We start from the raw sequence: 25,265 nt of genomic DNA, 5'->3' as shown, positions 1-25,265 counted from the left end.
TAGTACTAGCTCCTAAGATCAAGTAGAAACTAGGGGAAAACGCGGCGCAAACGCCGCGCGATCAGTGATAGGAAAAGGGGTAAGGGTATGGATGAGAGCAACTGGGGTCAATTTGGCTCCAGGATGATCCTTGGGCCCCCGAAGAAATAAATTGTATAACATAGCATTGAAGGCCCATATTGTATATACATGTGCAAAGAATCCTGATCTCTGGTTCACTCAAGCTTGTGCTGGTGAGTTGTGCACCTCCTGATCACGTCAAGGTTAAAAAAATTGATTTTGGAATTGGGCTGTGTTGGCTGTGTGACAATCCCTATTGAGAGAGCCGTGATGGATGTTACCTGGGAGAGGGCAACATACAGTTGGCCATGGCTGAAAACAGAGTATGGGAGGTACACCATGACCTTTGCGCAAGTGATTGGCCCTGGGAATTGTTGATTGTGAGCGCAAATGCTATTGCAACCAGGAATTGGAACCAACTGAACAATACTCCATTAGAGGCATTAGCTTCGTGGATAAGTTTGATCTTGGGGATGGTGCACATAGAGCTGACATGCAATCTGGTAAGTATGCTGCACTTGAACCCACCGGGGGCAATCTCATCTATCAATAGTCTGGTCCCGCTCCCAGGTCAAGGTTGTGGAGCAGGATTATGAGTATGGCAAACTTGATTTGGAGGGTTGATTCTGGCAGGCCGGGGATCAAGAACATATAGTGGGGGACTTCTTCTGTCACTGCTTCCTCTTCATTGATCCCATTCATATTGGTGGCCATGGCGTCAATTGCGAGGAATTCAACAAATCTCCCGGGCAGGCACCGCGAACAAACATCATTGATGGTTGAGCAACACCAAAATCACACGTGAGCCATAGTATTTGATGTTGGTGGCTCAATCTCAGGATTGCAGAGGTGAACTGGGGTACACGGTGGTTATAAAATGATTGGGAACAGCTGTCTCAGTCAGGCTTGCATATACGTCTCCAAAGTCAAGTGTCTGGGGGGTATGATATGTGTGCTGCCCGGTACTGTTTCCAATTGTCAGTAGCCAGCGGTAGAATGAAGCATTCAGCTCTGTCAGTGCAGAGTCTGAACCACCACTCAGCCTCAAGTTCTTGGTCAAGGAGAACTTGATAACATGGGCCCATAGAGATGAGGTGATCATGAAGGCTGCCTCCAGGTCAAAGATAGTCCCTTTGCGCACAACCAAGAGTGTCTGTTGGAAATCCCCCCCTCCCCAATATGACTAACTTGCCACCAAAAGGTTGGCCGTCTTGCGTAAGATCTTGAAGAAAGCGGTCTCTGCAACCACATCAACAGCATGTCAGTGTTGCATTGAAACCTTGTCTCATGTGATCACACCTGCCTCTTTCAATACCTCATCGCATTGAGATCAAAGGGCAAACATGAAGGTGCTGGTTGAGTAGATTACTATTGGAAATTTGAGCCGGGAGTGGACAGTGGAGCCATTGACTGACATGAGTGAAGCAGCATCTGAGGATGAAACCACTACTGCGGGGATGCACATGGCTTTCAGGGAATGGATAATAGTATTCATTGTGTAGGTTTTGCCACACCCACTGGGCTCATCCACATATAGCATGCTGGCAGAATTTGCTTCTGCCAAATGCACAGCTAATTCAACAATGATCCGTTTTTTATGGTTCAGGGTTTGGCACATTTTTTGGAATAGGTCCGCACACTCCGCTTACCAGAGATCTTCTTCATGCATAGTGCTTTCAATAAGTCCCCCTCCCCAGCGGCGGGGGTATGGAGTCCAACACCGGCAAGAGCTTTTCCACTCTTCTGAGGCTTCCTTGCCAGTAGGTAGTAGCAGATCAAGATGTGAAGTTGATCTGAGGGGTTTTCAACCCGGTAGACTGTTTGGAGTTGGTGCGGCAGGTCATCCAAGAGCTCAACAGCAATGTGGTTGAAAAATTCTTGAGGGTTTGAGAGTGGGCTGTGGATAAGTAGGATGCAGAAAAAATGATGTAGGGCTTTGCCTGTCTGCCAGCCTGCGGTTTTGTGCCAGCATTGGCAGCAATGCAAGTCTGAGGACCTCTGCTGTTTTCCAGTAAGTGTCATAGGTCCCTCCGTTGATTGTGTCCATGTCTTTGAAGCTAGTGATACCTTGTCAGTGTAACAGTAGCAGACAAAGGTAATATTTCTGGCCTTTATTGACAGTGGGAAAATATACCGGGCCCATCATTTTTGTGTCTTTTCCTTGCTTCAAACCTGTTGATACCTTTGACGTGGAATGTTGCAGGACCTTGTGATGGATTTGCCTGCTTGCCCGGAAGGCTTCCTCTTGGGCATAAAAATTACACCTGCTTGCCAAGGTCTGGGAATCATCTTGGGCAAGCGGTTACATGTACATATTACTTGGGGATTGTTCTGCTGGGCACAATTCCAAGGAAGATTCCTCCAAGCAGTTAAAAATGGTAACTGCTTTCCGGGGGGGCTTTCCAAACAGGTACACCTTTGTACTTGGCGGGATTGATTTTCTTCCATTCCCCCAATGACTTGTACCTGCTTGTTGAGGAAGATTTCTCAGCAAGCAGGTGCAAGGTCCTCGGACAGGAGGAATCCTCCTGGGCGAGTGGGGATCCGCTTGCCAGGGATGATTCCAACAAAGATTCCTCCCCAGCAAGCAGTGAAAAGACCTGCTTGCCGGAGCAGCCTCCTCCTTGGCAATGTTCTTGCCGTTGAGGACACCTTTCCAGAGAGCAGCTACCCAGCACCTGCTTGCCAAGCAGGATTTTATCTGCTAAGCTGCGTTGTATGCACCGGCACGCTGGTGAAGAATCATGCTTGGTCGCTTGGCTCTGAGGGCTGGTGTCTATAATGTATGGGCTCATCCCGGCTCTCTGGCCAGGGACAGTTGAAACTACGTGGTGTCAGACGCTTCGTGAATGATATTCCGCATAAGGTGGTGCATGTGTTTCCTTTGGGGAAAAGCGCCGGGCTGGGATCGGCAGCCCGTGACTAAGTGCGAGCAAATGAGCGGACTCGCGGTCACTACCCAGATTGAAAGTCCTGGGGCTGATCGTGGCATGACTTCATCGGAGATGACCCCATGTTACAATTCTGTGGGAGGACCGGGATACAGTAGCTGCGAGGACTTTCTGATTAGCTTAAATAGGGCTCTTCTTTTCACCACAAAATGCCCCTGGTCTGCTAAGGCTGCAGCGCATCAGCGTAAGCCTTCCTAGCCATCAAAATTTGTTTGTGCGCATTGGCGTCTGAACCCAGAGCATCAGCTCAGCCCCAAACTTCTTCAAGCACCAGCCCTCGAGGGGCCAAGCATCAGCTCTACCCCGCCCCGCGGCTTCGCCGCAAAATTGCTGCTCCAACGGAGCGGGCGGCTTCGCCGCAAAATTCCTGCTCCTACTGATTGGGCGGCTCCACCGCCAAACGCGGCTTCGCCGCGACCCAACTTGCGGCCCCAAGGGGCCAGGTTCTTGAAGAAACAGCAAGAGTAAATCAGCCACACCTTTTCTTCTTTTTCTTAGTGTTACTCTCATCCCCTCAGCATTAGTCAGGAAGGCAGCCTCATCAGCACCCTTGCATAGCTTACATTATTACTAGTGTTGCTATCCATTTCCCTTCCAAGCTCTATTCTCCCCATTGAGTAGTTCCACAAGTGGTGTCCCAACAGTGGCTTTTCTATACCTCAGATATCTTCAGCTCTAGTAACACTTTTACCATCAGCTACATACTATTTTACCTACACTTCTCATATGCTTTCATTATAAGCCAACTTCCTGCTTCTAGAATTTATTCCAACCATCAGTAAAAAAAACTCTCAGCACAGCTATTATCAACTTTCAACACCTCTAAATTTAAATTCAACTCAGCTATTCCAACTATGTATCACCAAGGCATGGCACCTCCTGCTATACCCAGTTATGGATCCTACAGGGACAACAATCAACAGTCAGAAGAATCAGAGGACCTAGGTATTCCAATTCATTTTCCCAGATATAAGCGCCAAAGGGACCATTCAACACACTCCACCAGTTCCAACACTCACTTCTTAGACAGAGAACCAGCCATGCCAAGGTACCAGGAACCCATCATTAAAGGAGTTAAGAAGGTCAAATCAGTAGCAGTTATCAACAGGAGGAGACTCAATAGGACAGACACCCCAAATGCCAAGGAAAACTCACCTGCCACCACCAGAAAACCTTCTCCCTCTATAGTTAAACCTTCCAAACCTGCAGAAGCCACTCCCTTGCAACAACAATTGGATACTCTCACCAAACAGTTTGCAGCCCTCACAGATGGAAAATTCCTGCCTCCTCACATGGACAACAACTTCATTGGAAAACCCCTACAGGAAACTGGATTAATGGAAAATTTCATATCTGAGGAGCTGGCTTATCAACCTGGATTGGAACTCACTGCTAGAGAGGACTCACCTGGACAGGATTCTGTTGCACCAATTATCCTACCCAACATTCAGAACTGGAAAATCAATATTCAATCAAACATAAATCACCCTGGCTCAGCCTTCACTCCTCTAACACCAAAAGAAATCAACTCAGTGGACCAACCTATTCAACTTTCTTCACCCCATCCAGCTTCAAACCACAGGAAAATATCAGAAATCTACAGATTGGGATCTAAATCTTGGTGGTCAGTGGTTAAGAAAAAGACATCTAATCAGTGCTTTCTAGTGTCCAGGATTCGCGCGAAGGTCTCGAAGGTCTCTGGAGGTGCAGAAATGATTGACTTGTTGGATACAGGAGGAATAGCAAATGACGATGTAGTTGACTGGCTAGGACGCGATAGGAGGACGAATGACGACGGATTTCCCTTCAGACTACCTGGAATTATAAATATAGGAGGCATGTAAGGCTCTAACTCAAACGCGAGCAGTTTGCGACCAGCCTTTTCTTCTTTTGGAACGAGTCCGAGGCCTTCACACTTGAAGTCTCAACAGCATTTCTCAACTGTGTACGACCCGAAGTGGAGTGTTGTTCTCATATCCTCTTGATTAGCGGCGCCAGCAGATGAACGAAAAGAAATTTCCTTCTAACAGATACTATGAAGCCATTCGCATACTCGGATTGGATCATTTTTCTCATGAGGCTTGCTACCAAGCAGTTCTCTAGGAAATGCATCTTCCCTGCTAGCAAAAATTTGTCCAAACTTCATCCACCACAAAAGCGCCTCTATACTCACCATTATGGTCATATTGTATGCTCGAAACGTTTGCCAGGATCCCCTCTTTCATTCAATACCAAAATTAGCATTAGCCCACAAATAGCTCAGGAGATATTAGCGTCTATTTCTGCTATCTTTGCTTGGTTGGATTCAATAGGCACCTACTTTGTCACATTCCAAACGCTGCAAAAACTTCCGTGCTCGACATTTTGGGCTGATTGTTAGCTCAATCAAACCGCCATACCTTCACCTTTTTTTTGATACAAAAATTAAACAAATCTGTCCACTAGTTTCCCTTTAAAACCCGATTTTCTTTCTCATGACAATTTTCGACGCCGGTGCACGACCCGGATAGGTTTTCTTTTCCCTTTCTTTCTCCAATTTCGACGCCGGTGCGTGACCCGGATAGGTTTTCTTTTCTCTTTCTTTCCCCAATTTTGACGCCGGTGCGCGACCCGGATAGGTTTTCTTTTCTCTTTCTTTCCTCAATTTCAACTCTGGTGCACGACCCAGTTTAGTTTCTTCCCTTTTTTCTTTCTTTTCTTCCCTTTTCTCTCTGTTTTTAGCCGGATCTCGACACCATAATACAGAAAATAGCTACTTTATACGTTATTGGATTGCGCGCGACCTACGCAATGGACTCGCTGCAGCACGTGACCTGTTACATGGATACAGATCAGTGCCCGGAAACAGGAAAACTGCAAGAATCAACAATCCCTCATAATTTTCTGCCATATATCAATACCTTCATCACTTCCATCAAAGAAAAAAAAAAAAAAAGAATCACCCAGAGAGATACATAGGACAACATCACCCTACATCCTACATTTTTTCCTTTTCATCTACAAATCCTTTCATCCCACTTTCATATATCATTCTCATCCTCATCCAGAAAAATCAACAAGCTTATGGACCCAAGGGGGCATGAATAACCACCTCATAAATTCCATCTCATGGATAACCTTCTCATCCCACATCTTTTCCTTCTTCATCTATAAAAAATCCTTCCATCCCCTCATCATTTCATCCATTCCTCCATATAACTTAACCCCTTTTATATGCATCTTAGAATATCAACCTCAAATCAGATAAACCATCAGAAGAGACATCACCAAACCTCATTGGAAACAAACAAATCAACTCATCTTCAACAACTCATCCTTCCTGTTCCTCTTCCATCTGAATCACCTCATCCTACATATTTCCCTCTTCTGATTAGACTTTTCCTGCATATTTCTTTCATCATCTTTTCTAAAAATCTCTTCATCATGCACCTCACTCATCATCTCACTGGATCCTTCTCCCATACAATTTCACCTTTTATATAGTTTAGAGGATACTGGACCTAGCCATATCAAGGATTAAAACCCTCACAAACTCAGCCTCTGTTGTACACTATCTCAGTTCACATCTTTTCCCTTATAGAACACTGGACCTAGCCACTTCAAGAATTGAAACCCTCACCAACTCAGCCACTATTGGTCACTATATCACTTTTCCTTTCCCACACATCCATTACTTCTTCTTTTTTTTCATCATCTCTTCTTGATTATTATTCTTTCCAGTTCATATCACATCCTTTTCCATCAACACTTCTGATCAGCAACCTTCAAACATCATTTACCCTTCAGGATATTTTCATCATTAAACATCATATCTTCCAGACTTTTGCATCACTTCACATCTTTCATACATCAACATCCCCTTCAATTTCTATCCCCTGAATCTGGACCCCTCATTCTTCCCTTGGATCAGTCATCAGTTTCCTTCAGAAATAGTTATATGCCAAACTGGATTTTCTGGAGTTCTTGGACAGTTGCTAGGCATACCCTTCCTCTTATCTTATGATTTAGACTTCCCACCACTCTGGACTCCATCTTCCTTTGGATTCTTCTCTTGGATTTGGACCCTTGATATTATAACTGGACTCCATCTTCCTTTGGCTTCTTATTTTGGATTTGGACCCTTGATAGTATATCTGGTTCCCCATCATGGAATCAATCATTCATTCCCTCATCAATCAATCATTCATTCATCCATCAATAATTCAATCCTCCATCAATCAATCCAATCATCCATCATCATTCCTTACCATCCCATAGCAATTACTGGACATCCAACCACCTCAATATTGGAATTTCTTCATCATCTTCACCCTGTATTCTAGGAATTATTCAACCATCAATCCAATCACTCATTCATTCACCATTATAATCAATTTCTTCCAACACATTGCAGCTCATAAACCACCCAATTGGAACAATAACACTCTTTGGAAAACTTATCAACCTCTCTGGACTTCAAATTCTCTTCACAGAACTTTACATTATATATTCAGACACTTCAAAAATTCAGTCATTCAACTCCAAATCATTCACAACCTTCAGAAATTACAATTATCAACCCCATCAATCATCATCAATCATTGCATTCTTCCATTGGCCTCAGTTAGACAGGAAAATTATTGTATTCTTCAGAATGGAATTTAGTCTAATATGTGTCTGTCTCAAGGATATTGCCTTCAGCAGAGTTAGATCTTCTTTAACATTCACCCCTCATTGATAATTGGACCTTCTTTTGGATACTGGACTCTGGACTTGGACTACTACTCAGGACTTTGGATTTCACCTTTGGAGGAGGAACACTGGACTTTGGACTTTGGACTCTTGGACTCAACATTCTTCAACTCTTTCTGGATCACCTTTCTCTTTGGTGCATTGCCTGGGGACAGACAATAAGTTGGGGGAGGATGTGGTGCTCCATTCCAAACCATAAGTAGTATTTTATTATCTTCTTTTACATATATTCATCATTACATTGCCTATTACCTCATCAACACTTCACAAATACCTCATTATTATTGCATATTCAGATTCTACTCCTCATTTCACCTACAGTCACTCATACATAGTACCCCTTTATTTTTAATGGTTCAATAGTTATAGAGGATATAAGACTTACAGAAACCTTACAGTCTTCCTTAGTTACAACACTCATTTCAAAAGTAACTTAGTTGAATCATTACATCACATTCTTTTTACAGATACTTTCTCACATACTAAACCCTTTACATACATTACTCATTATGTACTATGCCTATTGTACACATTACATCATTGGATCTGTGCTTACCTCTTTTCAGTAGTGCTCATCATTACAAGTTGTTACTATGTTCACATCACCTTCCCCATTTGTACAGTCTTTTCTTCCCATAGCCAGAACCTTTCCCCATTTGTACAGTCTATATTCCCATAGCCAGAATTCCTCATTGTCTGTGCTCATCCCTCCTTCATATAAGAACTGTCCTTCCCCCCTCACTTGTACCCCAGCAGAGGAGACCCTAGCCAGCCTATGCAGAATTTATAGATAATTTTAGATACAGAAATTATAGTGCCCATTCTCATCAACCCATTGCCATTGAATCATTTCCAATTGCTTTCCCCCTTCAACCATTGCTCCAACCCTCTCACCTTCAGTAGGCAGTAGTCAGCTCATAGTACTAGCTCCTAAGATCAAGTAGAAATCAGCCACACCTTTTCTTCTTTTTCTTAGTGTTACTCTCATCCCCTCAGCATTAGTCAGGAAGGCAGCCTCATCAGCACCCTTGCATAGCTTACATTATTACTAGTGTTGCTATCCATTTCCCTTCCAAGCTCTATTCTCCCCATTGAGTAGCTCCACACCATGCAGAGATTCAATTCATTTACTTTCAAAATCCGCTCTTGTGGCTTGCTGAGATAAAATATATATGTATCTGTACATAATATTTCTCTATCACCCCTTTCACCACGCTGGACCTTCCAGGTCCTATCACCCAATTCATTTTTGTAATCATAGAACCAATTCAATCCTTACAAATGTTTGTAGATCTTTTTCTGGTCCTCAGAGAGCCCAGATTAGATCCCTTCCTTCTCCCACTATCTTATTCATCAACCCAGTCTCTCTTGTGTGTGCCAATTCTGGTGTTGTTTTTTAGGCTGTGACACTGCAAGAAAAACTCTAGAAACTGCTTGCAGTTGAGATCCAAGAGCTCAAGGCAAGCTGTGCCTCATGCAAGAATCAAGCACTGGTTGATTCCATGCACATTGTCTGAGTGAGTCTAAGGTACAAAAAACTAAGTGCAGGAGTTGATACCTGTGCGAATTCCCCTTTAATGTGCACATACCCCTTTCATGTGCATATATCCCTTTTGTATGCATTCACCCCGTTCATAATGTGTACATAGCCCTTTATGTGCACATGCCCCTTTCATGCGTGTATATCCCTTTCATGTGCATGTATCCCTTTCACAATGTGTACATACCCCTTTCATCATGTGTTCATGACCCTTTCATGCTTGCATGTCCCCTTTGAGTTTTTTAGATCCCTTTTAATACCCCTTTTATCATTCAGGTTTACATACCCCTTTGATGTTTACATATCCCTTTCATGTGCAAATACCCCTTCTGCACAAACCTCTTTCATGCATAAATACCCCTTTCATGCATAAATACCCCTTTCATGCAGAAATACCCCTTTCATGCATAAATACCCCTTTCATGCATAAATACCCCTTTCATGCATAAATACCCCTTTCATCATGTGTACATATCCCTCTTATGTGTTAATACACCTCCTCACATTCCCCTTTCATGCATACATATTTTTTCATCTGTATATACATACCCCTTTCATGCGTACATACCCTTTTTATGTTATTCTGGCTGGATTCAATGGTTTATGGATTGTTTAATAAAGGAAAATGAAAGGGTGCTCAGGGGGATGCTCGTTTGCCTCAGACTACTGCATGAGCACTACAGCATGTTCAACATTGAGATGCTGAACAAGGTACACACTCAAGTTGCACCAGCACGGAATTTGGGTGCTTGACCCCAGCTTGAGCTGAAGCTTGGTTGAACCTTGCTGCATCTCAACTGCAAGCAGTTTCTAGAGTTTTTCTTGCAGTGTGGTGTACTCAAATAGGGAATTAAGAATATACTTGATTAGACAGCACCTAAGTTAAGCTTTCCTTACATGATTTTTGTCATTGATTCAATTCTGAATGTTACCTATGCTTTGATTAGCCAACATTGATTATAAAATCCCTTGTGGGTTGGGACACACATACTGGCCATCAGTTTCTCAAATTTTAGGCTGAAAACAACGGTGGGTAGTTATTGCTATGGTAACACATAATTTAACATTAACATAAATTGTTTTGGCCATTATTGCTATCCTCACTGGTCACGGCGCTGCAATATTGATATTGCACCGGGGGAGAGCCATTTTTTGAAGGCAGTTACAATATCTGTGCGTAGAGCAGCAGATATCAAGTAAGATAACAAGCATACAATTACAGGTCAATGAATTTCTGCTATGTCTGGTTAGCATCCGTTGTATTTAATGTAGGGTCTTGAAAAATCGACTCCCAGAAATTAATTTTCCAACTCCCAAATGTTGCGGACGTCGCGGAGACCGCTTCTGGACGTCTCCCGCGGGTCATCAGGACCCAATTTTGGTCCGGGGTCCATTTGGGAGTCGGAAAATCAATTCCGCCATCCCAAATGGGAGTCGGAAAATTAATTTCGCAAAAATTGATGAAAAAAAAAGAAAAAAATTTATATCTTCTCACTGGGAGGCCCAAAGCCCCCCGAATTTTCACAGCGCGCAGAATACACCCTGAAGCTCCCATGCTGAAATTTTGGGCATCACCCCACGCCATAAAGGTGTGTGCTACTGTGCCTCTAATTTGGCGGATTTCCTACTAAGGAAATCTACCAAAACCTTAGCTACGGCGCCCCAAAGTGCGACAAAATTTCACAGCACAGAGTTAAATAACCTCTCTATAAATGGTTATCTTATGGGCAGTAATCTACTAACAGAAATTAATTTGGAGGGGGTGGCGGCCTCCGCCACAGTTAATAGTGGCTCCGCCACAGTTGATAGTGGCTCTGCCACAGTTAACAGCGCCTCCGCCACTATTAACCGTAGCCACTTTTAACTGTGGCGGAGGCGCTGTTAAATGTGCCGGAGGCACTGTTAACTGTGGCAGAGCCACTATCAACTGAGGTGGAGCCACTATTAACTGTGGCGGAGGCCGCCACCCCCTCCAAATTAATTTCCGTTAGTAGAGTACTGCCCATAAGCTAACCATTTATAGAGAGATTATTTAAGTCTGTGCTGTGAATATTTGGCGCACTTTGGGGCACCGTAGCTAAGGTTTTGGTAGATTTCCTTAGTAGGAAATCCACCAAATTAGAGGCACAGTAGCACACCCCTTTTATGGCGTGGGGTGATGCCCAAAATTTCAGCATGGGAGCTTCAGGGTGTATTCTGCGCGCTGTGAAAATTTGGGGGGCTTTGGGCCTCCCAGTGGGAAGATATAATTTTTTTCTTTTTTTCATCAATTTTTGCAAAATTAATTTTCCGACTCCCATTTGGGATGGCGGAATTGATTTTCCGACTCCCAAATGGACCCCGGACCAAAATCGGGTCCTGATGACCCGCAGGAGACTTCCATAAGCGGTCTCCGCAACGTCCGCGACTTTTGGGAGTCGGAAAATTAACTTACGGGAGTTGATTTTTTAAGTCCCTTAATGTAATTCAATTTCAAAAACTGATCAATCAGCCATTTTAGACAATTATTTCTGTCTCTACTCTTGAAATTAGAGTTCTAGAATGATGTATAATCTGCACTGCAAAAAAAACTTGGTCAACTGCTTGCAGTTGACATGCAGGATACTCAAGCCAAGCTACCGTTGTAACTCCACCTGAATGCACAAGTGCCTTTGTTGGCACAGTCACTGTGCAAGGTGCACAGTGACTGCATTGAAGCTTGGGTTGAGTCAAACCTTGGGTAAGGCTGGTGTAACACCACAAGCTTCCTCATAGTTACCAAATGTCAACTGCTCACAGTTGACACAGTTTTTTTTGCAGTGCTGGGTTCATTTCCCTTGTTAAATTTTCTTACTCTTGATATCCTGCTCACCAATCTCATTTTATCAAAGTTAAAATTGATTTTTTCCTTCCCCTCTTTTTTCCTCTAAACTCCTAATTATCTTTCAAATAAATTTTGTTAATAAAGCCATATCTGGACCCTTGCTAACTAGGCCAATTGGAATAGAAGATCAGGAACAGGGGAGGCCACCCAACTGAAACTGGGATTCACAGCAGTAAATCCGCCTTGGCCTCTAGTTATGATGTTAAAACTGGTTAGGTTGTGTCATTCATTTCAAAAAATGGAGTGGGAATGTGAATTCTGGCCTGTGGCATGCAGCTATGTGGCCTTGGATCTGGGCTAAAGTGAAGGAATAGGTGTACGGCCCTGCAGTGGCAAAGCCACCTTGTCCTCTAGTAATCATAAAAACACAGCGCTTTGGGTGAGCGCACCCGGACCTGTAGTGTTATCTGATTGAATTCTTCAGAAATAAGAGTTTTAGAAAAGTAACATGAGTGTGAAGACAGAGGGGAGATGGTCTCAAATGATATCAGAAGGAGGAGAAGATGCAAGCCTACCATCCACCCAAAATTTAGAAGTTTTGGTGCTGTCAAGTTTGTGTTTTGGTGGCTCAAAGAAAAGCACCACCGAAAACCGAATTTCTCTCACGCAAACATTCCTGATCAGTCACAAGTCCCACTGGTAAAGCCTCAGGCAAGAGAGGGACTTGTAAAGTTTGTTGGCAGAGACTGGTTCTGAGTTTTGGGCAGGCCATAGCTGATTTTTTTTTGAAGTGCTGATTGATTTATGCGCACTATGGTGATACAGGCCATAACTGTAGATTAGGGTTTGGCTGGGTGGGGAAAATCCCTGGATGGAAGATCCGAGACCCAACTGCCATCCTTTTTTGAAACTGCTGTAAACAAATTTCAAAATACTTCCACATACTTTTCAATAAACTTTCAATTGTTGTTTATAATTAGAGCCTCAGCAAGCATACTGGTCTGGTCTACCGTCTGCCTCGCTGCTACAGAAGTCAATAGCTACATGCTCATCTGACATGTATTCTGTGGAATTTGAACACTCTTTTTCCAATGAAACTATCCAGCTCGAATAGGTAATATAGAAGGTGATAAGAAATCCAGCTAGTGCAAAGTGCAATGCCTATAAAAATCATCAGGGAACACTCAATGCTTGGGAAGCTACAAAACTTAGACAATGTCTCACTTATGGGCTGCTCAGCGATCTTTTCCTCCCAGTTACCTTCCACAGGGCAATGGAGCTCATTACTCTAAGTTTGATGGGCTGACCCACTCGCATTTTGCCAATCCAGCTAGTTTGATTCCACAAGGCATCGACGTCCAACCTTGCAGGAGCAGTTCTAGCCTAGATGATGAACCTGCCGGATTGCAACCGGAAGGTGCGGACATTGGACATCACGGTGGTTCGCAGGATGACTTGCCGGTCGGTGGCAAGCCAGTAAATTCTTTTCTTCAAGCGGGCGGCCATCAAAATGCTGTGAAGCTGTATCAAAATGATCCTACCAAAATTATCAAAGACACCTACATGCGAGAGGTATTATTTTATCAAAAGCTGGCACACAAGCTCGACAACACCTTGGCAATACCTTGGGGTGGCTGGAAACCTTATTATTATGGTTGGGAAGAGCTCTCTGGAACAAAGGTCAATCCCAAGATCCATCTATCTACGTAGATTTTATTATTTGGGCACTCCGACTGATTATAATATCACTGTCAAAAAATTTACGGTTCTTGTGGAAAAAGAATAACGGCGAGCTTGCACGCATCATTCTGGAAAACTTAACGCCAGGGACTTCGAGCACAGAATATGATCCACATTCCAATTATTTCTGGCATCCCAATGTCTTAGATATCAAGCTGGGCAAGCAACTGGCCTCCGAAACTGCAGATCCCGTAAAAAAGGCGCGCAAGGAGGCTATGTCGCGCAAAACTACATCGGGAACATTTGGTATGCGCCTGACTGGTGCTGCAGTACGTAGTTTATTTCTCTGATGTAGATTGCTCAGCTTTCAACATTAGCACCGAGGGGTCTCAATGTTAATTGTTCATCATGTCTGATTTCGTTATTCAAAAGATTTGGGACAATCAAAACTTAGGGTACATTAAAAAAGATAAAAAATACGGCCAAGACGCTCGGGTTGATGGAAGTGATCTAGAAGAAATATTCAACACACAGTTTCCAATTCACCACCGTCGGCGGAAAAACGTTGTCAGAAGCACTTTGACTTACTCTAGTGGCGGCTTATCACCAAGAATGATGCAGATGGTCCTGAACTCTTTGATTCCTCAAGTCGAAAAATTATTGAAACATGTCTCCGAATTCAAGTGGAGTAGTCCGGCCACAAGTGTGCTGATCATTTACGAAGGAGATGCACGAAGATTGAAAAAAGTGATTCAGTCAACCAACCAAATATTGCCGAAGATTTCAGACGTCAGACTGATTGACTTTGCGTATGCTACAGAAGCTACAAAAGTTGATGAAGGCCTAGTCTTCGGTCTCAAAAATACACTCGGGCACTTGGAGAAGCTTCGTCGCAACATTGAGGAGTTACACTTACCTAAAAACAGTCTCAGATGAGTTAAATCAGGTCCAGCTTGAATTCACACACCTTGTTCTTATCAATTTGGTTTTATAGATCATTATATGACATTTCTCACTCAAGAAGTTCTACCTTCCCGTGAATATTGCGCTTCCTTTTCCGATTTGCAACCTGTCTTCATTCTTTTCTTTTCTGTCTTTTTCTTTCTTTCTTTTTTCCTTGTTTGGGGGAGGGTGTCAATACAACCAGAACCAGAAATGCAATTCTGCTCGAGTATCTGAGAAGATTCCGAGATTAATCATTAATTGATTTGTATTTCAATGAAGGGGGAAAGAGAGCGGAGACATGGGAAAGTTTTAACAGCAACCAGGACATAAGCCAAGTTGTTCATGATAAACATCGCACTCGTAACAAAACATATTTTTACATCGGGGACAATGATATACATTCATTGAAGGATTGTTAGCTTTGGCGGCATTAACCGGATCACCATTACTTTTATCATTGGCCGGGGGCTGTTTGTTCATTTGCATTTCTTTGTCGCAACCAAAGCATTTCAAAGTTTGATCTGGGAGACTGGATACCGATATTTTTTTTTTGCATAGATATCGTTCATCAGTTTTCTTCATGTGAGTACCAAACAAAGGCCGATAAGAGAGAGAGAGAAACAGGCAACTGATGTAATGGAAAATGGGTAAAACTGACGAATTAGCGTTCTTTTCAATCCAATTGCTGACGGGAAATAGATGTCGATAACTTCTAGCCAGATGAGGCGAGCTGACGATGGTCAAACCACAGACAGAACAGTTTGTAGGGATTTCGCAGTTTTTAGATCCACAGCGAGGGCAGATAAAGCCGGTCGACTGGAGCTTCGAATGGCATGCACAGAACGAATGGCTCGATGCATCGACTTGGTGTTCGTCATGGGTGATCTTATTTGGGAAGCCCATTTGGATGAGACTTGAGCTCTGCGTTTTCGGTCCGTTCGACGCCGACTTCGCGATCGGTGGAGGTGAAATCGCCTCAAACAACAGTTCTTTGAAATGATGTTCATTCAATATCACGCCATAGTGACCTAAAATTAACAAGTAAATGTCAATTTCAGAGGAAAGCATCTCGAAAAGGCACATTAGGCAGAGTCTGTTAAAACTGACCTTGTGTGCGTTTACAAATCTCCTTACAAATTCTGACCTCTGCAGCTAGACCGACCATGGAGACTCTCATTCTAGAAATATTGAATTCAAATAATCAGAGAATTGGGAGTCAGGTTTTCCTTTACAGCATCGAAGAACCCGTTGGATAAGATGGATAGATTGTAGATATAGACGTTTCGGGATGTCAGGTCCCGATGATAATACCTTGGATTGAAGTCCGATGTTTGAGAAAGGTAGACACGATCAAACACGCGAGTGGAGAGATGCGATGAAAGAAGAATGCTTACCGATCTTTCTCTAAGTTTTCAAGGGTTTTATTGATATCATCTGGATCACAAGTAGTAAGTGAGCCAAAGATTACGAGTACTTCCCTTGAGCCATGTGATGGTAAATGTCTACAAAGATAACATTGAGATCGAAGAAGGGCGGCTTTCAGCAAGGAATTAAAATGCATTTAAGATAAAGAAAGATTGACAAACTAACGCCAGACTAGCTCGAGCCATCTCTAATGAATTTTGTAATGAAGGTTCTCCAGAAGGAGTCAATTTCGCTTTATTGCTGAGTGCTTTATGATGATCCAATGGATTTCCTGTAGACCCACCAAAAGCACACAGGAAGATCAGAACGAAATTTATCAGAAATTCTGGCAAAAATTTGCATGATGTCAAGGAATAAGAAGAAAAGATTCTCTAGATGTTGAAGATTAACCTGATAAACCACTCAACCTTTCGGCAATTGCGTCCTTCGTGATGAGGATACATAATTGACTGATTGGATTCTGATCGAAGAACTCTGTGACGAATTCCTATAAAATGTCGAGGGAGAGGTAGGAAGAATGATTCAGTCGCCCATTATCAGGAAGATTTTTATCATCAAAAGTTGGAGGAAATGAACTTGTTGGGCGGAAATACCTGGGCATAATTAAGCGACATATCCAGTCGGTTCGGACGAAGGTCGCGATCGGTCATGGCGAGCGAAACATCTATTATCAAACAGAGATGCCTGATGATCCCGCGTTGAATCGAAGTGGTATCACGTATGACTCTGTTGAGGATGAAATAAATAAATAAACATGGGTCATGAGTTATCCTCACCTAGTTGGCCATGGAGCTGGCTCTCACCTCCGGCGTTTGTTTGCAATCAGTTGGTTGACCGCACTTTCGAGACTGCCAGATTCGTCTTCCCTCAGAATGTCCCAACTCCGCTTGTATTCTTCCTCCCAGGAGTATCCTTCTCCGTCTTTGCTGGCGTAGGCTGTTGCTTTCTTCTTGTGCTTCTTCTGCGGGCCGGCAGCCTTGGCCCGATCTGTCTGAGCTCCTTTCGCTTTTCGGTCTGCCCTTGCTGCCGTGCCGGGTATCCAATCGCCATCCGGGTCTTCTTCCGATTCGGTGTCTTCCGGTCGAGCCATCCCTGAATTCGACCCACGTGCGCGTAATCAGGAAGAGTTGGCCCCGACTTGCTTGGTGGTTTGTGAGCTTGTGGTGCCATCTCCACAGGCTTTTTACTTTTTTACACCTCCCGTAATCCATAACCGCCTCGATGTTGCATCTTATTGCATACATCCATACAATTTGTAACCCCATACGTGTATGCTGAGCCCACCTTGAGACCAACCACCGAGACATTGGAATGCCAATCTCAAGAGAAGATGGCCATTTCAAGCCACCCATCAGCTAGCAACAGCAACGTACCGCTCGATCCGGACCTATTCAACCCGGAAATCGTTGGAGAGACAAACTTCTTCCCCGGCCCTGATGAGAATTTCAACCCGAACGAAGAACTAACCTGGGACGATATCGACCAGAACGACCTGGACTATGAAACCGAGGAGGAATTTTCTGAAGAAGAAGAACAGCTGGGATTTAAGGGAAACTCCAGGGAAAGGAAAGCTGCTATCACCAATAAAAGAAACATTCGGGATCTCGCTGCCAGTAGCGGAGAGGACGGAGAGGACGGACAAGACGATGATGAATCGTTGGGAGAGGATGAAGATTCAGATCAAGAATCGGATCCGGTAAGTACGTCTCGGCCCATCTAAGTTTTTTTTTTTTGTTAATTTTCCCAACTAACTCTTTTCTTTTTGTTTGGATTGTCCGACTTTCTGTCTTATCAGGATGATCTACGCCGACTGATTGGTGCGATCCACGGCCGGGAGGAAAACCTGGGAACTGATGGCCATGATATCTTGGCAAAGGAGTGGGATCGAAGTATGGATCAAGAACTGAATGAATTGAAAGAAGCCGAAGAAGCCATGAGACCTGGTAGAAGGGTCAGGAAAGCTATTCTTGACATACATCAGTCTCTTCGAATCTGATCGTTTGCCTTTTTCTCTCTTCAGAAAAAATTCAAGTTGAGGGGCGAACCGGAACTGTCCGTGGAAGTATCGATCCTCCTTGGGAAAGCCAACTTGGCCTTCATCGAGAAAAAGTACGAGGAAGCGATACCCGTGTTTGAAGAGATTGTGAGGATAGAGCCGATGTGTAGGATGGCTTGGAATAACTTGGGTGCCATCTATCAAGACATGGGTGATTTTGAAAGATCTTCCCAGTTTCGGATCATCGGTGCTCATCTGACTCCCAAGTCTGCCGACATATGGAAAGAACTCGCCTCCGAATCTAGGTACAACGTCATCCTTTTGAATCACACCGTCTGGTTTGGAATACATTCTGATACCCAACTTGATTAGACAGCACGGTTTACTTTCTCAAGCCATATACTGCTACAGCGAGGCTATCAAGGCAAGTAAGAACGATGTAGAATCGATGTGGGATAGATCTTACTTATTGTTTGAAGTAGGAAGGTCCCGCCAAGTAAGTAATTGCCAATGATCACTATACCGTTCATTATTCGATTAGATCTCATATGGAGCCACTCCTCAGGCATTAGCCGGCTATCTTGCAATTTTAAAAATCAGCCCACATAATCCGGACGTTTTACGTGAAGTGGCCCAGTTGTGTGCCACGACCGGCGAAACAGAACTGCCTATTAAACTTCTCCAAGACGCACTGAAGCACTACCAATCTGTGGTCATCTCGCCATCAGCAGAGTGGCTTGCCGATGGATTTGGGCTCGAACATATCCAAATGTTAGTCCGACTATTGATCAAGTCCCGATCGTCATCTGTCACTACTGCACAGCCATCCGACAGCTCTGGTCCTGAAGATCAAGAACAAATCCATCAGCATTATTTCGAAACTCTCAAGCTCATCAAACAGGCCACTCGTTGGCTACAGGGTCGGTTAGATCCCAATCGGCCAGATTTCTTGGATTGGGACCTGCTCGAAGATGACCGCGAGTACGATCCTGTCCGGCAGAGTAGGGAGGCCTGGGACTACCTACCTGATACTCGTTATGAAGAATCGCAGACCTATCCATTAGCGAACGAGCTCCGAACTTACCTAGGAATCTGTCGGTTATACATTGGAGACGAAGACGAGGCTGCGGTTAGTCATTCCCCATGTTTCAGGCAGAAAGTGACGATGCTGATTTCTTCTTCATGGGATCATGGGACAATCTCACAAAAGCTCCACTTCGATATCATTAAGAGCCTCGGCGTTGAGGAGAATGCTGAGTTCTGTATGAGTATCGGTGATGCGTATTGTGAATGCTCTCAATGGGACGAAGCATTAGATTTCTACCATGAACTAGCTGAGAATGATTCGGTAGGTAGGGTCCGATTTATTTCAATCCACCAAGTCACTAAATCCAACCCTCCAACCTTCTGTGTTCTCAGACAAACAACGCACGGCTTTGGCATAAGATAGGACGTTGTTACCGCCACTTGGGTAACTTGGAGGGAGCGTTGGAGTGCTTCGAAGCCGGCTAGTTTTTTCTACGCCCCTTCAATCCATCATCAAAATGCTCATTCTTTGTGCCTTTCCCATGGTTGTTCCTACTATCTAGTTGCCGAGACAGATCCATTGGATTTAATAGCAAAGACCCAGCTTGCGGAACTTTATGAACAACTCGGCTTCCGCCAAAAGGCGCTAGACATGGTCAATGACCGTAAGCTTCCACCTTTTCAACATCTCTTCCCTGTTATTTTCATTGGACGATCTCACGTCAATTGGAACCCCTGGTTTATCACTAGTCATCGAGCTCCGAAGGAAAGCCCGGGAAAGTGGCGTTTGTGGAGGTCAAGGCCGGTTCAACGTCTTGGCTTCACGGACCGCAGGTAGCCGATCGCTGGCCGAGAGACGAATTGACGAGGAACTTCTGACCCAGAAATACGCCAAGACCTACGATAAACTGGAAACCATAAGCTCCAAGCTAGCAACGGACCCCTCGCCCGATAAATTATCTCTAATGACCGAATACGTCCGGCTTGCCAGCCCTCTGGTCGAAGGTTTTAGAGAAACACCCGCCTTATTTCCCTGTGTCTTGGTAAGTCTGCTTATCTGGAGGATCTAATTCGACTTGTGTTTTGAGTGAATTATGAACTCCGGAGTTGTATCCATACTCAATCTGAAGAACTGATTTGCCTTCATGACGCAGAGCACCAAATATGGAGGATTGAATCCGCCTGCCTCACGATCTGCCAAGCGCGACGAAAGTACCGCCAAGATATCCGCAAATCAAGACGAAGCAGGTATGTCTCCAATCCTTACTTTATGAAATGCCCCACTTGGACGGATGTCCTTTCGCTTGGTCTCGCCTCGCATTGAATGGGAATCCCAACTTGCTGCTTCCCCCCCTTTTCTTTGCTTTACTAGTTAATTCTGAGACTGCTCAGGAATTTCGCGGGATCCGATTTACCAACTGGGTACGAATATTTGTTTACGTAAGCTGACTCTTACTCCGTTCCCTCCTGGCCAACTCAAAAGGGGAGTCGACTGAACCAAAAATAGGTCAGTCAGAAATATGTACGAATTCTTTAAATTGATGTTTTTTTTATACAGTATGCATTCTCTTGTGCTAAGGTGGACCAAGTAGACGAGGCGTGTGAAGTGTTGGGACATGTGATGAGGGCTCCTACGTTCAGACAATCAGCACCAATGCAACAAGTGCTTCGATTAGCCTACGCTTGTAAACTTTTTATTTTCATTTTATTATTTCCGTGGTTCAAAATGCCCTGAAGAATTCCGCTGATTACATGATCCTGGGCCAAACTACACAGCCAGCTGTCTCGTCAAAGGCGACTTCATCGAGACGGTGGACACCATCCGTTGGCTCAGTATGAGATTGCCATATCACAATGATCTAGTCCGGCTTATCAACGCCTTGCTATGTCGAGGATCTGAACAATCGATTGCTTTCTTTAATACAAACACACAGAAATGGTTATTGAGACAAATTCAAATCATTGATGGCTATATTGGAGAACCGCATTCGCGTCTAGACTTCCGTAATCTTAATGAGAACGATGAAGACGATGGGATCGATCAAGTTAACGAATCCACCGCTCAAGCTGATCAACCAACTCGCAGCGAACGTGCTCATCCTAAAGAAGTGATGATGAAAAAACAGATGATGAAAGAGGATGAAGGCGACGAGGAAAACGACTCGTACTGGAAACCGTCGAAGTTCAAACCCACTAAAATAAGCCCGATCTTTCTCCTCACCTTTGCCCAAATCCTGGCAGGAACTCGGAGCTTCAAATCTGCTATCGGTCAGTCCGCTCCCCGGTTCCCATTCCTGCGCCGGATTGAAGTGTTCATCCTCTTTGTTCTCTTGTCTTGCTTTTTCTTTTGTTACCCAGTTTATTATTTGCGGATAAGAGAATCATATCCAGACGAACCTTTGATCAATTTATTGCTAGCTATAACTTATGTCCAACGAGCCATGCAACGCCAGACAGACAATCGACATCATCAAATTGTTCAAGTGAGTTTCTTTTGTTTGATGATGTTTCTGTGTGAGATCGAATAGCTTGTTAACGGGATTTTCATTGATGTGACAGGGGTTGGCATTTTTTGAACATTATCGCGCGGTACGACGAAAAGAATTCGGACAAGAGGTTGAGTTCAACCTTGGCCGTATTTATCATGGCCTTGGTGAGTTTACATTTCCTATTTCTGTGATCTCACTGGTCTTTGCTGGAATGGACAATGGTTGTTGATAATGAATGGCTGTTTGGATCTCTGCGTAGGGCTCACATCACTTGCGATCACGCACTATAATCGTGTTCTCGCTCTCGCTCCATCCACCCATCAATTATCACCATCCTCAGAAGATTCGCCCTTATCTCCTGACCCTCCAACAGATTTATCCGGTCTAGCCGCCTACAACCTCGTCTTGATCTACTCTACCTCTGGGTCGCCCGATCTTGCTCATCGTCTCACGTGTCAATACCTTACTGTTTGATTGCCGCCATCAATATTTTTTGCTCGACCAGAATATCTTTTATATTTTCTGGAATTTGAGTAGGGACTAAGAAATTTTGTCAGGTCATATTTCGAGAATTACTCTATGTGTGTGTACATATCATATCCATCTATTTCCAGCATTGTATTATTCATCACTGTTGGGACTTAAGATAACCATGCCGGTTAGCCGCCCGAAGGTTGTCCCTGATTTTTTCCTTTGGGGGTTATTCATACCTCAAAGTGTGTTTTGAATCCAGAAAGTTTATCTGCAAAGTTATTTTCCTGCTTTATCATCCTCCAAAACTCATGAACTGTTGAAATGAATTTGTGCATGATCTCATCAAAAACATTTCTCTAGAGCAGTAGACATTCCTTCAAAGTTGGTGTAAAATATCTTGTCTGTTAGATTTTTACTCAGCCCAAGGGATTGAGCGGAAACTGTAAATCAAGTTGCTATCAGATAATTCAATCCATGTAAAATTGTTTTTCACAATAACTCATACAATAGGGGGTATCAAATATGAGAAATCCATCATTACAAACCAGTCAATGAGAAATTGCCAAATCCACAATTCCTAATTGACGGGTTTTTGAAACCCACCAACCCAACTGAGGTGGATTTTGAAATAGCTAAATCACACTTTTTTCACTCAAGTCAGTCGATTCAAATTATCATAGTTTTTCAACTCACCCCACTTGAGCAACCTGAGCCCCAATTCAGTTCGCCAAGCGTTCAATCCAACTGATGCCCAAATCAAATTCACTTCCTCAAATGTTCAAACCAACTGACACCCCAATCAAATACACTTCCTGGAACCTTTGGCCCAACTGACACCCCGATCAAATTAACTTCCTGGAACCTTTGACCAAACTGACACCTGATCCAAATCACTTCCTGGAGCCTTCTACCCAACTGAACCCCCAATCAATTTTACTTCCTGGAGCCTTCTAACAAACTGATACCTGGATCAAATTCACTTCCTGGAACCTTCAAGAGCTCAAAAGCAATCATGCCAAAAGTATCTCAAAGAAAAAAGATAGTTGAAGGGGCCAATGTCGCTGCCCTTGCCTTGATGCTTGATTCTGATTCTGATTATGACTCAGACCTTGAAGATTTTTACGTTTTTTTGATGCATCAGCTTCAGAGACGATACCTAGAAGACCGCAATTCCACCACTCGCTTAAATCCTTGCTATGACATGTTTGAACTTCAAGACCTATCAGCCTCAAGCTTTTTACAACTGTTTCGTATGACATTTCCATGTTTCCTCAACCTCCTCCAGCTTATCAAACAAAACCCCATCTTCTACAACAACTCTCAGAACCCCCAACGTGAACCACCTATTCAAATTGCCGTTGCTCTGTGCCATCTTGGATCAAATGGCAACGGGTCAGCTGTCTTAAGGCTGAAAAATCTTTTCCAAGTTGGCTTTGGAACAATTGACCTGTATACTAGAAGAGTCATCAATGCTATTTACAAATTACAAACTTCTCTAATATCATGGCCAACCAAATCTGAACGAATCAAATCATCACAGGTCATGCAAGAGGAAGGATTTCCTGGCTGTGTTGGATTTGTTGATGGAAAGTTAATTCCCTTGAGTCAGAAGCCCCCAGTAGATGGGAATCACTACTTTGATTGAAAGAAGAGGTCATATTTTTGATACTATCTTCTATAAAGCAATCTTCTAACATGTTGACTGATTTTTTATTTGGCCTGCCCCTCAGATACTCAATCTCAGTTACTCTCATATGTGATGTCAACAAGAAGTTCATGTTGTACCTGGCGGGATTCCCTGGCTCCTGTCATGATGCTTATGTTTTTTCACACATGAAGGTTGCCCAGGAACCAGAACAATATTTTGATCAAAACCAATTCCTACTCACAGACTCAGCCTACACCAATGATCAATATGTTGTCCCTGCATACAAAGGGCCTAGAAAATTATCTGACCAGCAAAAGGTCAATTTCAACTACCGCCTTGCCCAATCTTGAGTCAGAATTGAACATGCCATCGGTATTCTCAAAGGTTGATTTGCTAGCCTACATGAGATTCGAAGTCAATTACGCAGGCAGGAAGAGATGAAGGAAGCCATCAAATGGATTGTTACATGCATCATTCTACATAATCTGCTGGCAGACCTCAAAGATAAATGGAATGAGCTCTATGAAGATGACATTCCTGAACCACCCCCTGAAATAGCACCCCACACTGACAAAGCTTTGTATGATCTGAGACGTATCTTGCGTCCCATCACACTGGCCCACTTTGAATAAGGCAAGTGGATCATTTGGGGGGGGGGGGGGGCTGGGGGGATGATTTTTGTTTGACTGAAATTGATTTCTATTCACCTAGATTGGGTCTTCCAAACCGTTTGAAGTGGTCTGGAATCATGTTCATGCCACGGCGTTACTTTGGTTTCCTTCCAATTAATACAGTGGCACCAATATCATATTCATGTTTCACCTTTGATTTTTTTTCCTCCGTTCCCAGACAAACTCTTCCACTTGAGTGGGTGGATTCATGTTTGCCGTTTCATCCTCTTCCCTTTGACCAAGCCAAGCTTCAACTCTTCATCAAAAGCCTTCCCAAGCGCATAAAACCCCTCAACTCTCAATCTCATAGTCACTGCCACAGAACCCCAGTCAACAAATAACGGTGGGTGATATCAAGGCCAGGGTTTTTTTTAATCTTTGAGGCCTGGCTGACTGTTGAGGCCTCTCTCTGTTCTATTAGTTGGCAGACGACCTCGGAAGGCCTCTGACCTTGTCCTTGCACCTCAACTTGCCATTGACCCTGCCCTTGTGCCACAATCCCCCACCAACAAACCCAGGTGAGCATTTTGGCAGTTCAACTGTCCTGGGCCTTGATTGATGGATCAAGGCCATGTTTTTTTGATCTCTGAGGCCTGGCTGACTGTTCAGACCTTGCGGTGTTCTGTCAGTTCGCAAAACCTCAACCTCACACCTCAACTTTCCCCGGACCTGCCGTGGTGATGCAATCCCCCCCCCCCCCAACAAACCCAGGTGAGTCTGGTGTTCCCTTCAATGGTCCTGGGCTTTGATTAATCAATCAAGGCCTTGTTTTATATCTATATTTGAGGCCTGGCTGACTTTTCAGGCCTCCCTTTGTTCTGTCAGC

General features: G+C 43.8%; 3 protein-coding genes across 3 annotated transcripts; 2 read left to right on the top strand and 1 right to left on the bottom strand.

Moving 5' to 3' along the window:
• Positions 1–13,300: 13,300 nt before the first annotated feature.
• PtA15_4A143 (uncharacterized protein) lies at positions 13,301–14,701 on the top strand (the record flags this gene model as incomplete). The annotated part of the gene is made up of 3 exons (XM_053167997.1): positions 13,301–13,765; positions 13,867–14,094; positions 14,198–14,701. 3 exons carry the CDS (start codon positions 13,301–13,303, stop codon positions 14,699–14,701), a joined length of 1,197 nt encoding a protein of 398 aa, XP_053019250.1.
• A 318-nt stretch (positions 14,702–15,019) lies between these two features.
• Positions 15,020–17,225, bottom strand: PtA15_4A142 (uncharacterized protein; the record flags this gene model as incomplete). The annotated part of the gene is made up of 8 exons (XM_053167996.1): positions 15,020–15,239; positions 15,369–15,738; positions 15,818–15,888; positions 16,105–16,212; positions 16,301–16,406; positions 16,526–16,622; positions 16,729–16,861; positions 16,939–17,225. 8 exons carry the CDS (start codon positions 17,223–17,225, stop codon positions 15,020–15,022), a joined length of 1,392 nt encoding a protein of 463 aa, XP_053019249.1.
• A 240-nt stretch (positions 17,226–17,465) lies between these two features.
• Positions 17,466–22,120, top strand: PtA15_4A141 (uncharacterized protein; the record flags this gene model as incomplete). Its single annotated transcript, XM_053167995.1, has 16 exons — positions 17,466–17,831; positions 17,931–18,086; positions 18,156–18,436; positions 18,504–18,627; positions 18,697–19,260; positions 19,342–19,479; positions 19,551–19,638; positions 19,721–19,822; positions 19,908–20,200; positions 20,312–20,405; positions 20,530–20,597; positions 20,716–20,842; positions 20,934–21,425; positions 21,516–21,640; positions 21,717–21,810; positions 21,906–22,120. 16 exons carry the CDS (start codon positions 17,466–17,468, stop codon positions 22,118–22,120), a joined length of 3,327 nt encoding a protein of 1,108 aa, XP_053019248.1.
• Positions 22,121–25,265: the final 3,145 nt, after the last annotated feature.

This window comes from Puccinia triticina, chromosome 4A (assembly GCF_026914185.1).
Source record: "Puccinia triticina chromosome 4A, complete sequence".
In the NCBI taxonomy this organism is placed as follows: Eukaryota; Fungi; Basidiomycota; class Pucciniomycetes; order Pucciniales; family Pucciniaceae; genus Puccinia; species Puccinia triticina.
Note: the sequence above shows the minus strand (reverse complement) of the source record. Positions and strands in the feature narration are given on the sequence as shown.